An 11963-nucleotide genomic window follows, 5' to 3' on the forward strand; every position below is an offset into this window, starting at 1 on the left:
CCAGTGCCTGCTGATGAACAAAGCGGCCGTGGTGGGCTACGCATGGATTTGCCTCATCACAGCTACGGAGCTTTGTCACCGACGGAGGCCCACCTTGCTGTTGTCAGCAAGCAGTGCTATGGTTCTCTAGGGAGATCAGCCAAACACCTGGTCACCCAAGGAGAACCTTGGACCTCTTCCATCGTGGACTGGGTGCTGACCTTTTCCTGCCTGGAATAATGAACTCTGGGTTCTGTTTGCTTTCCTAGCCAACAGCAGCATCTGTGTACAAACTGAATGGCCCCATTCACCGTCAGGCACACAAGTCTGCTTCTGATCAAAGGGCCAGGTTTGTTAGGAAGTTAGGGGGTGGGTCCATGTACCCCAGCAGCAGAAAGCAGCGGCTCTCACTAACAGAGGAACGGCCTGCTGGAGGCTGGGTTTCAGTGCCCGGTGGCAGACGGCATCTCTGGGGTGTGGGTGTTGTCCTGGCAGGATGTGGGTAAACACTCTGAACCAGTGGCACATACCTTTTACCAGCTTACACAAGACCCAGGAGCCCTCCGAGGTCACGTCTCAGGATCACACCTGATGACTCCCTCTTTAAATGTTTGCTTCCTGTTCCTGCTACCCTGCACTCTGCTGTTTTGAGGTTTCAGTGCCTTAAACGGGAGTACAGTGCTGCCGGAGAGCACACCGGCAGTAAACTGTGAGCGGTGACGGCCTCTTTACTATTCGGCGGCGCATCTCAGGAGTTCCCTGGTGGCTCAGACGGTAAAAGAATCCGCCTGCAATGCAGAGACCCGGGTTCGATCCCTGGGTGGGGAAGATCCCCTGGATTAGGAAATGGCAACCCACTCCAGTATTCTTGCCTGGAGAATCCCCCCGGGCAGAGGAGCCTGGCGGGCTACAGTCCATGGGGTAGCAGAGTTGGACACGACTGAGCGACTGACTTCTTAGCTTCAGGAGTGCCACTTTGGGGTCAGGCAAAGATCTGGGCAAGAAGGGAGTAAGAGATGCTTCTTTACCGGGGGTCAAGGAGGTGCGTCCCTGGAGATCCTCCAACGAACACCCTGTCCTGGCTTCCTAGACATCCCCACGCGGGGCTCCTAGAGACCTTTCCCCTATGCAGGGCACATAAAGACAGACAAGGTCTGCCGCCTTTGCAGGACACAAAAGGGGGCGTACAGGCTCCACAGGCCTTCAGCCCCCACCTCTACCCTCCCCAACTGCAGAGCGCACAGCGTTCAGGTGCCCCCCCCCAACCCCTCCCACCTCCGTAGAGCACGCAGCCCCGGGCTCCGAGCTCCAGCATCCTCTCGGACCCCTCCCTTCGCGACGCGCTCGGCTCCCACCCTGGGGCTCGGCCTCAAAGCCTCCTTCCTCAGTCGTCGGCCTGGAAGACACCCGGCGGCGGCGGCGCGGGCAGCGCCCGGGGTAGCGCGGCGTCGCGGAGCAGCCGCAGTCCCGCCGGGCCCCGCCCAGCGGCAGCCGCGAGCCAGGCCGCGCCGGGGACCAGTGCAGAGCGCGGTGAGTGAGCCGGGCCAGCAGGGAGGGACCCGGGCGTCCCGGTTTCCGCTCCGCCTCAGCCGCCCCAGGCCGAGCATCCCGACCTTCAGCTCCTGCTTGCTTCTGGGCTCTGTCCATTCGTTTCAGGGCCCCGGAGCGGACCCTAAAAAAGGACCCCGCGGCCCCTCCCTACTCTGGGCCCCGGGCTGAGCAGTCCCTTGGCCCCCTCCCTCCCTGCAGCAATCAGGAATCTGGCATCCCCAGCCCCCAGCCTCGCCCTCGTTAAGCTTCTGAGCCCCTCCCTTTTTCCAGGAGCCAGGAATGCAGGCCAAAAATATCTCTCGCTTCCAGACCCAAGAGGCCCGGCTTGCAACCCCATCTGCTCCGAAAACCCCGGAGTCTGAGCCGTAATTGTTCCTAGGAGCCAAGAATCTGGGCCCACAGCCTGGGACTCCATGTCCCCGTCTCCCACCACCCTGATCCCAGAAATCTTGCTACCAACAACCCCCACCGACACATGGGACTTTGGGGTCCGGCCCATCCGTCCCTTCCACCGCGAACCGCATTATAGATAGAGGATTAGGAGGGCCCACTTCACTCCTCCCCAAAATTCCTTAAACACTGCAATCCAACCACTGTTCTTTTGGGGACCCAGGAACCCCCTAAAGTCTAGAGATCGGCACATTTCCCATTTCAGGGACCCTGGAGACAGAGACCCTAGCAAGCAGACCCCGGTAAAAAGAGGCCCACTCTCCCCAGCCGCTTTGCGACCCAGATGTCCAAGATTTCATCCATCCTGGCAGAGGAGGGAGACGAGGAGGGAGGGGGCTGGAAGGGGAGAGGGAGAACAGACCGAGGTGAGACTGGGGTGAGGACCCGAGCTGGGGGGTGGGGGGGCAGCTTCGTCCTAAACAAAGGCCAAACAGACGGGTTGCCATGGCAACGGCCTTCCCGGGCCGGCTCTGGAGAGTTCTCCATCCAGCGCTGGGGCGAGGAGGGCAGCCCTCCTGAGCCCAGACACCGCCAGCTGTTGTGTCTTCCTGTTTTGTCACCACGGAAACAGTGACCTCAGCCCTCCACCCCACCGCTGGCGGGGCGGGACCACTGCGGCGTTATTCGCCGGAGGGGGTGCGGCCTTGCCTCTGGCCCCGCCCTCGGGGCGGGACTGGGATAGCCCTGGCCAGGGAGTCCCTTATCCGGCTCGAGCCCGGAGTTCCGGCCCCGCCCACCCTCACTCCCGGGCCGGCTAACCCCACCCAGACCGCAGACCCTTCTAATCTGCAGCTGTCGCCTCTGCTTCAGCCGCAGCGGTCGCTGGCCCGTAAGGTGAGGCTCCGGGAACCCCCAAGGGTGGGCGCAGCGTCCAGGACTCTGGGTGCGGAGGGATTCCAATTGTCTCAGTCCCGAGAAAGGTGGTCTGGCTCAGGACTCGGGTCCTGGAGAGGAGACGGCTGGGGGACTGAACTCACACAGGTCGTACATCTGAAAAAGGAGGTGGGGTGGGGCCTGGACTCCTGGATCTGATGGAGGAAGGGCTGGGGGCCTGGACCTCTGGGTCTGGGGGAGAAGGGGCTGGGGGCCTGGACCCCTAGGTCTGAGGGAGGACGGGCTGCGGGTCTAGACCCCTGGATCTGAGGGAGGAGGGGCTGGAGTCCTGAACTCATACAGGTCTTACATCTTTAAAAGGAGGTGGAGTGGGGCCTGGACTCCTGGATCTGATAGGGCAGGGGGCTGGGGAGCTGGGAGTCTGGACTCCTGGGTTTGATGGGAGGGGGACCTGGATTCCTGAGTTTGAAGGAAGAAGGGCTGGGGACCTGGACCCCCGGGTCTGAGGAGGAGGGGCTGGGGACCTGGAACCCTGGGTCTGAGGGAGGAGGGGCTGTGCTCCTGGAGGGGGTCGGAGTTGGGAGTCCCGGGTTTGACAAGGAGAGTGGCTGGGGTCCAGAATTACGGACCTCCTCTCCATCCAGGGTGCAGAATCCGAACTTTGGACGCAAAGGGCCAGAGAGTGCGCTTCAGTACCCATGCTGCCAAAATGAAGATGGAGCTGGGTCCCAGGGCGTTGAGAGGCCAGGCTGGGGTTTCAGGGCGCGATTCTGAGTTTTGGAGTGATGGGGTGTGGTGTTCGGCGCGGAGGTGGGGACAGGACTGGGGCGTGGCCGGGGACGTCCTGAGCTGGGTTCGGAAGCCAACTGGGTGTTTCCTCTCCCTGCTTGGGTCTCCTGCGGCTCATTCCTGAGCTCTGACCTCAGGCCACGGCTGGGGGCTCGGAGAATGGGGACGGACCCCACCCCTCCAGGTGGTCCGCGCGCTAACTCACCTTCCCGGGGAGCCTCACCGAGGCCCCGCCCTCTGCCTCCTGGGCGCGCCCCACTTCCTCCTAACGGGTCAGGGGGACGGGAGGTGGCAGACTCCTGCGGGGCACCTCCCTGGTGGCCCAGGAGGCCCAGCTCCGGCCGGGGAAGACCAGCTCTCCGGGAGGTGGCAGGAGGTGTGGCCACTGTCTCCGAATTGGATTCCAGTACTGTGCAGTTTCCCGCCCCCATCCCTACCCCGAGATGCGAGGCGTGCACAAGGCGAACCCAGGGGTTCAGGTACCCAGCCCCTCCTCCTGGGGCTCCGGGCTCCCGGCCCTCCTTTTAGGGACCCAGAACTCACATTTAGAAGGACCCAGGCATTCGACCTAGCAGCTTCTCCTCCCGGGACCTGCAGTCCGGGCTCCACACTCCCCCCGCGCACCCAGCATCCCTCCTTCCCTTCACCCTTCCCCTCCCCCGCCAGAATCCCAGGAGCAGGGCGCGGGTCGCGGCGCCGCCTCCCGGTCCTCGCCACATTCCGAATGGCTGGGCCGACTTGCAGCCCTTATAAGGACGGAGACGCGGCGCTGCCCGGGCGGCCCGCCCCGGCAGCCACCGCCCAGGGCCCCCCCTCCGCCGGCGGCCTCCCCTAGCCCTCCCCTCCCCCGGCTCTCGGGCCGGGGCAGGGTTAAGATCGCAGCCCGCCCTCGCCGCCCCGCGGGGCGTGCACTTTTCCCCACTTCCCTCCATTCCCGCCCGCGCAAGGTTTTTTTGGGGGGGGTGGGGGGGGTGGGAGGAAGGAAGGGGCGGAGCTTCCCTCGAGGTCACCGTCCGGGGTTCCCGGGCCAAGTCCCTGCCCTGGCTGGGAGGCGCGCCCGGGGTCCACCACACCGCCTCGTCGCGTGCTCTGGGCCAGTCCGGGCGGCGGGCGGCGGGGGCAGTGTCTGAGCTGGACGCTGACGTCTTCTCCCTCCTCCCCGCGATCAGCCCTTTTCCAGGTGTCTGACCCAGTCCGCCTCCAGGGCCGGATCTCTTTCTGGTGGGGGTTCTCCGCCAAGACCGCTGGTGAGTGGGGCTGGGGGGCACAGACTTTTGGGTCCGAGCCGGGGAGGGCTTCTGGGGTCTGGACTCCTGGATCTGAAGGAGGAGGGGCTGGGGAATTTGGCCGCCTAGATCCTGAGACCTGAGGAAGAAGTATGTTTAGGAACTGGTCTCCTGTGTCCCCAGGAAGCTATTGTGAGGGACAGCTGGGGTGTGACCCTGTCCTCCTACAATGGAAGGAGGAAGTTTTATTGCCCGGGAGTTAAGAGAGGCCTTTTGAGCTTTCAGGGGGTGCTTCCCTGGAGGCTCAGTGGCAAAGAATCCACCTGCAATGCAGGAGACTAAATTAGAGACCGAGGTTCTATCCCTTAATCACGAAGATCCCTTGGAGGAGGGCACGGCAACCCACTCCAGTATTCTTGCCTGGAGAATCCCATGGACAGAGGAGCCTGGCGGGCTACAGTCCATGGGGTCGCAAAGAGTCAGACATGACTGAAGTGGCTGAGCAGAAGTAGCCAAGAGATTAACTATTTTAGGGCCTGAGTGAGGATCTGGACACCTGGTCAGGAGATTGAGGCCGGGCCTTCATTCCTGAATCTTTGGGACAAGGACGCTGTCTTTCTGAATGAGAGAGACCCAGAAATTTCAGTGGCCTGGGTCAGGGGAGGGAGCTGAGGTTCCCAGAAGTTGGGGACTAGCTGGCTTGGTTCCTGAAGGGGCCTGGACCTCATGTTGGGGAAAGGGGAGAGGCAGGAGGAAACTTGACTTTCTTTGGGTTGAACTTCCCCAGGCTTTGCAGGTGGGTGCAAGTTCCCCAGGCTTCCCAGGTGGCGCTAGTGGTTAAGAACCCACCTGCCAGCTCAGGAGACTCCAGTTGGATCCCTGGGTTGGAAAGATCCCCTGGAGAAGGGCATGGCAACCCACTCCAGTGTTCTTGCCTGGAGAGTCCCGTGGACAGAGGAGCCTGGCGGGCTACAGTCCATAGGGTCACAAAGAGTTGGACACAACCGAAATGACTTAGCACACAGGCACCCCAGACCTAAATTCCTGTGGCCACAAGAGGGGTGCTGCTGAGGCTGGTAATACTCAGTTCCAACTGGGGACAGACTACCCTTCAGTAAGAGGCAACAGGCTGGAAGATTGGGAGCTCTGATCAGATGTGGGTCCCTGAGAGGGTTCCCGAGTGATGGCTAGACTCTTGAATGTGTCTAGAGGCTGGAAATGTTTGTTAGATCAAAGAAAGTCCTGGCTGCAGATCCTTGGGTACCCAAAGGGAGGATGTTGCAACCATGGGGTTTTTAAGAGATCACAGAAGACAGGGTCTCTTCTTCTGATGGGGGGTGGTGGGAAGGGCACAAGACCAGGACACTTTAGAGCAAAATCTTTTTATTTTTGGCTGGAACCCAAGGCATGTAGGATCTTAGTTCCCCAACCAGGGATTGCCCCCTGCACTGAAAGTGCGGAAAGTCTTAACCACGGATCCACTAGGGAGGTCCCTAGAGTAGAATCTTGAGTGGGTGGGTTGCTGAGTCCCAGGGGGAAGGAGAGTAGCTTTGTGTGTCTGGAATGGAGGGGGAAAAAAGAGACATGATTTTACACGAGTTGGCTTTCGGGGCAAAGAAAGAATGGTCCTGGGGAAAAGAGAGACAGGGTACCTACCCTCCTGAGCTCTGACATGAGGCTGGAGGTGGGGAGGGGCTAACACCTGGACCACTGGCATCCCGGTAGGCCTGGGACTGGCCAGGTTTGAAAACTCAAAGGCCTAAATCCTGGGTACCCCTCCAGCTAGAGTCCAGATTACACCGTCCACAACAGCCCCTCCAGGGAGGCAAGTGCCCCAGGGTAGGGGGGACCCTGGATCCTCCAGTTTGGAATGTTCTTAGGATCTTCTCTCCCCTCCCCCCAGCCATGCCGGTGACGGTAACCCGCACCACCGTGACGACCACAATGTCGTCATCCTCCGGCCTGGGCTCCCCGACCATCGTGGGGTCCCCTCGGCTGCTGACCCAGCCGCTGGGCCTCCTCCGCCTGCTGCAGCTGGTCTCCACCTGCGTGGCCTTCTCGCTGGTGGCCAGCGTGGGCGCTTGGACGGGGCCCATGGGCAACTGGTCCATGTTTACCTGGTGCTTCTGCTTCTCCGTGACGCTCATCATCCTCATTGTGGAGCTGTGTGGGCTCCAGGTGCGCTTCCCGCTGTCCTGGCGCAACTTCCCCATCACATACGCCTGCTACGCCGCCCTTTTCTGCCTCTCCTCCTCCATCATCTACCCCACCACCTACGTGCAGTTCTTGTCTCACGGGCGCTCCCGGGACCACGCCATCGCCGCCACTGCTTTCTCCTGCATTGCCTGCGTCGCCTACGCCACCGAGGTGGCCTGGACCCGGGCCCGACCCGGCGAGATCACCGGCTACATGGCCACCGTGCCCGGACTGCTCAAGGTGCTGGAGACCTTCGTGGCCTGCATCATCTTCGCCTTCATTAGCGACCCGGGGCTGTACCAGCACCAGTCGGCCCTGGAGTGGTGCGTGGCCGTGTATTCCATCTGCTTCATCCTGGCGGCCGTGGCCATCCTGCTGAACCTCGGCGACTGCACCAACGTCCTGCCCATCGCCTTCCCCACTTTTTTGTCGGGCCTGGCCCTGATCTCCGTCCTCTTCTACGCCACGGCCCTGGTCCTCTGGCCACTCTACCAGTTCGACCAGAAGCATGGCGGTGAGCCGCGGCGGCAGATGGATCCCGGTTGCAGCAGAAGGCACGTCCACTACGTGTGTTCCTGGGACCGCCGGCTGGCTGTGGCCATCCTGACAGGCATCAACCTGCTGGCTTACCTGGCCGACCTGGTATACTCAGCCCGCCTGGTTTTTGTCAGGGTCTGAGCCTCGTCCCCGGGGTGGGGCTCTCCCTAATCCCCACTTCTCCCTAGAGGCCCTTCGCAGAGCTCTGGGCCCCCCTGGTGTGCTCTTCCCAGCCTGCTCCCACCTACTTTTCTCACGTCCTTCCCAACCTTTCCTCCCTTGTCTGTGTCCCTCACGCCGCCTCCTGCATTGCCTCCCTTCCTGTTCTGTTTGATTGCCACATCCTGTTTTACTTCTGCCTGCTCTCTTCTCCGACCTTCTCTGCTTTGAGGCTCTCTTCTCTTTTTATCCTGTGTGTTTCCGCCTCTGCCTCCTTTCCTGACCCCTTGGGAGCTCTGAGCCTTCTTCCTTCTCAGCCCACCAACCCCCCATCCCACCTCCAAAGGTGCTGAGCTCCACATCACACACCCCCTTTTGCAGCTGTTCATACCCTGGGCCTCTGGAGGGGCCTCCTTGCCAAAGCATGCCTGCCCGCCCTGGCTGTGCCTTAGTTGATGTATGTGTGTTATGTGTATGTGTGTGTTTGGGGGGGTGGGGGTGGGTAGTTAGGAATCGAGCCCCCTTTCTCCCAGTGGGGTTGGGGGTGTTTGTACAGTGTTCCTCCCCTTTAAGTTAAAAAAAAACAAAAACAAAAAAACTCTGGCGGTCAATAATTTCCAGTGGGCTGGAGGTTTAAAGCATAGACCCTGGGTCCCTAGGCCCCGCCTGGTGCTCAGCCTCACCTGAGATTGGCTCCAGAATTTTTGCCAGGCTTATTAAAAACCCACTGCCTAGAGGCCATGTTAAAGGAAACAAGGGATGGACGTATTCCATCCCAAAGACTCTTTGCAGAGTCTTTGCGGCAAAGAACCACAGGGTCTTGAAGACAACTGTCTCAAGTATTTGTGAGGGACAGGGATATGGCCCTCCAGCTTCAATGTTAAAAAGTAGCATCTCCTGCCTTTGCTGGGAAGAAAAGAAAATGGCCACTGCCAGCCTTCAAGGTGATGTTAGCCTGGGTTTGTTTTTTTTTCCTGGTCACTAGGGCAACAATCACTGGCTGGCCCTGTTCTTAAAAGGGAAGTTTCTTTAAAATTTTTTTCCTGGAGTGTGGGGTGGGGGGATGGGAATTGCTACTATGCCATAGTCAAAGGAATTGCATTGCTTCAGTGTGTGTGGTGCACACACAGGTGTGTTTCTGTGTGCTTGTTGCTTCCTGCTGCAGTTTCCTGCTTCTCTGGGACTCACGTGTATAACATGATCTATATAAATGTACAAATATATTTTTTATTTTTTTTTAATTCCCTGGAGCTTCTGATTCCCATCGGCCCCTGCTGTCAGTCAGTCACAGGAGAGAAGCCTTGTCCCTTCTCCCACATCCATAATGTTCATTCTTTTTTTTTTAAACCTCAATATAAAGATAAAAGAAAGACTTGTGCCTGCTTTATTCATGGGGAGGGCTCCAGGAGAGAGGGCAAGGCCCAGATTTCTGGGTCTGGTAGGAGAAAGAGGCTGGGATCAAAACAACCTTGGCCTCATCAGAAGTGAGTCCGGATCTTCTAGATTTCTCCCTCAAATGAAGGGAGCTAACTAGGATAGACATGAACAAGATTTCTCCCTCTTTAGGACTTAGCTGATGGTTCAGTGGTTGGGAATCCACCTGCCAATGCAGGGGAAACAGGTTCTATCCCTGGTCCGGGAAGATTCCACATGCCACGGAGCAACTAAGTCCCTCTGCCATGACTACTGAGCCCGTGCTCTGCAGGGAGAGAAGCCCCTGCAATGAGAAGCCCACGCACTGCAGCAAAGGGTAGCCCCTGCTCCCCACAAATAGAGAAACTGAGTGCAGCAACAAAGACCCAGCACAGCCAAAAATAATTTGTAAAAAAGAACAAAGATCCCTCTTCGGAGTCCCACAAGCATCTGAGAAATACCATGTCTCATTCTGAGTGCGGCAGAACCCAGGCACCACTTCTTACCATCTCCCCTTTCAGTCATCAAACACTGTATTCTCCCTAAATCCGACAGAGGATGAGATGGTTGGATGGCATCACTGACTCAAAGAACAGAGTTTGAGCCAACTCCTAGAAATGGTGGACAGAAGCCTGGCATGCTGCAGTTCATGGGGTCGCAAAGAGTCGGACATGACTAAGCAACTGAACAACAACAAAATCCTGTTTATATCTGTCTCATTCTCCAAGTTCCTTTAGTTTTGCTTCACCCAAGCTGTTGTTCCAGCCTCCTCCTTAGACTACTTTACCTGCAGCCCACCTTGACCCAGGAGGGTGCCTTGCTTTCAACATCCAGATCTGGTCCTGTTCTCTTCTGTTCAAATCCTTCCATATCCCGCTCCACATTGCCCAAAGGTAACACCAAACCCCCTCCATCAAGGCCTTCAGGATCTGACCCTGCCTGAATTCCCACTCTCAGCTCCATTTTACCCTCAGTGCTAAGCTCCCTGACACACATGGTCAACAGAACACTTCCAAGATGAAATGAATTACTCCTGCCACGAATCTCTGTCCCACAGAAGGTCATCTTGTCAGGTTTCTCCAAGACGATCACAAATACATAAGTAGCATGATTTGGGAGTAAATTCAAGGATCGTGCAACCCATTTTCTCCACCTACAGCCGCAAAAGCAATTGGGAAGAGATACTGCAAAAAGAGGAAGGGCCCTGCTGGAGGCGGGGGAGGGCTATCTAGAGCAGGCTTACGCCCTTTTGGGGAGGAAAAGCCTCCACTGTCCACCCCGGAATTCGGACCTAAATCAATCCCCACCTTCTCGAACTGCGTCTCCCTCCCCACCCCACGCTTGACCCTCTTCTGGAATGCACCAGGACAGCTGTCGGACCAAGGGTGATATGCTGGCAATTCGAGAAGAACCCAAGCCGAACTAGAACAGAGCGTGGTGGGGTTCCTAGGTTCGTTTTCGGGGCCACCCCCCGCCCCCTGTCCTCTGATCCTGGGGGACGGCGAACGCCTGGAAGGGGCTGGAAAACCCCCACGTTTGGGGGTTTAGTACTCGGATTCGCTGACTCCCCGACCCCCACGAGTCCCAAGGAACGTGCAGTGGGCGTCTCGAGCCCCAGGCTCGCCGCAGCGCCACGCCCCATTTCGCGGATCATGCCGGGAGAAAAAGTTCTCAGCCGCGATGCCAGAACAGCCGATCCTCAGGCCCAGACTACAAGTCCCAGAGTGCATTGCGCCTCGCAACCCCGACCCGGCCGTGGTTGCCCTTGGCAACAGAGCCTGTCACTCCTCCCCTCCCACCCCCAAGGAGCCGGAACTGGGAAGCGCTCTGGAGCCGGGGGAGGGACAGACTGCCACCAGAGAGAGGCAGAGACTCTGGTGGGGAGACGGAGGGGAAGACAGGAGGAAACCTGACCGGGCCAAACGTTCGGAGAGACCCTCCCAACCCCCGGACGGAGATGCCCAGGGCATTTCAGAGCCGGTGGGGGGCGACAGACTGAATCAGTGAGAGACGTGGAACGAAGGAAAGACCTTCCACCCACCCCCCGTCCCCAAGCTGAGAGGGATTCACAGAGACACAGAGACATACAGAGTGGGTGAAGAAGGGACAAAAATATAGAGCTGGAGAGGGGAAAAGGAAAAGGAGAGAGATCAGCTTATATATTCAGAGAGAGACCCCCAGCGATGGATAGAGATTCAGAGTCAGAGAGTGGTCAGAGAGGAACAAGCACAGAGGAACGGAGAGGGACAGAGAGAAAGCATCTGCAAAGACCAGGGGAGAGAAATGCAAAGAACCAGAAAGAAGAGAACATAGAGAATGAGACAGGGAGAGAGACACGGAGGAAAGGGGAAACAGAGCTCCATAGAGACAGAGACAGGGAGGAAGAAGAAGAGATTCAGGGAGACAGACTTGGAGTGAGAGGGAGAGACACCCCAAGACCCAGGAGGGGGGGCGGTCCACAGGAGGAGTGACAAACGTAGATGGAGACACAGCGAAGAAGAGAGAGAAATAAAAACAGAAATTCTCAGAGACAAGGAAAGGAACTCAGACCCAACCAGAGACACAGAGAGAAAGCTATAGGGATACAGGGAGAGGAACAGAGGCCGAGGGAAAGGGACACTCCCGGAGGGAGACACAGACGTACAAAAATCACAAGAAGCCCAGAGGGAGAACTCGAGACTTGGGTGACATCCGAAAAAGTGAGACGCCAAGACTCCCTCCTGCTCACCGTTGGATCTCAGCACCAATACAAAGTTTGTGCAATGAAACGGAGACACAGTCAGACGGAGATCCTAGCGGAGTTGCGGTGGGCTCACAGGAGTCGCCGCG

At 58.4% G+C, this 11963-nt stretch overlaps 1 protein-coding gene across 4 annotated transcripts; it reads left to right on the forward strand.

Moving 5' to 3' along the window:
- Nucleotides 1-1451: 1451 nt before the first annotated feature.
- On the forward strand, nucleotides 1452-9093 carry MYADM (myeloid associated differentiation marker). Of its 4 annotated transcripts, none has more exons than XM_055551971.1 (3): nucleotides 1452-1509; nucleotides 4773-4850; nucleotides 6733-9093. In XM_055551971.1, the coding sequence occupies exon 3, from the start codon at nucleotides 6735-6737 to the stop codon at nucleotides 7701-7703; it is 969 nt and encodes a 322-aa protein (XP_055407946.1). In that variant the 5' UTR covers nucleotides 1452-1509; nucleotides 4773-4850; nucleotides 6733-6734; the 3' UTR covers nucleotides 7704-9093. The 4 variants fall into 4 exon arrangements, with proteins under 4 accessions (XP_055407946.1, XP_055407945.1, XP_055407948.1 ...); XM_055551970.1 differs by lacking the exon at nucleotides 1452-1509 and adding an exon at nucleotides 2680-2814; XM_055551973.1 differs by lacking the exon at nucleotides 1452-1509 and adding an exon at nucleotides 3392-4082.
- The last annotated feature ends 2870 nt before the right edge of the window (nucleotides 9094-11963 follow it).

Source organism: Bubalus kerabau, chromosome 17 (assembly GCF_029407905.1).
Source record: "Bubalus kerabau isolate K-KA32 ecotype Philippines breed swamp buffalo chromosome 17, PCC_UOA_SB_1v2, whole genome shotgun sequence".
Taxonomy (NCBI): Eukaryota; Metazoa; Chordata; class Mammalia; order Artiodactyla; family Bovidae; genus Bubalus; species Bubalus kerabau.

Excerpts from the sequence above, each read along its gene's own strand:
- MYADM (XM_055551971.1), top strand. The coding sequence starts at position 6,735 with ATGCCGGTGACGGTAACCCGCACCACCGTGACGACCACAATGTCGTCA.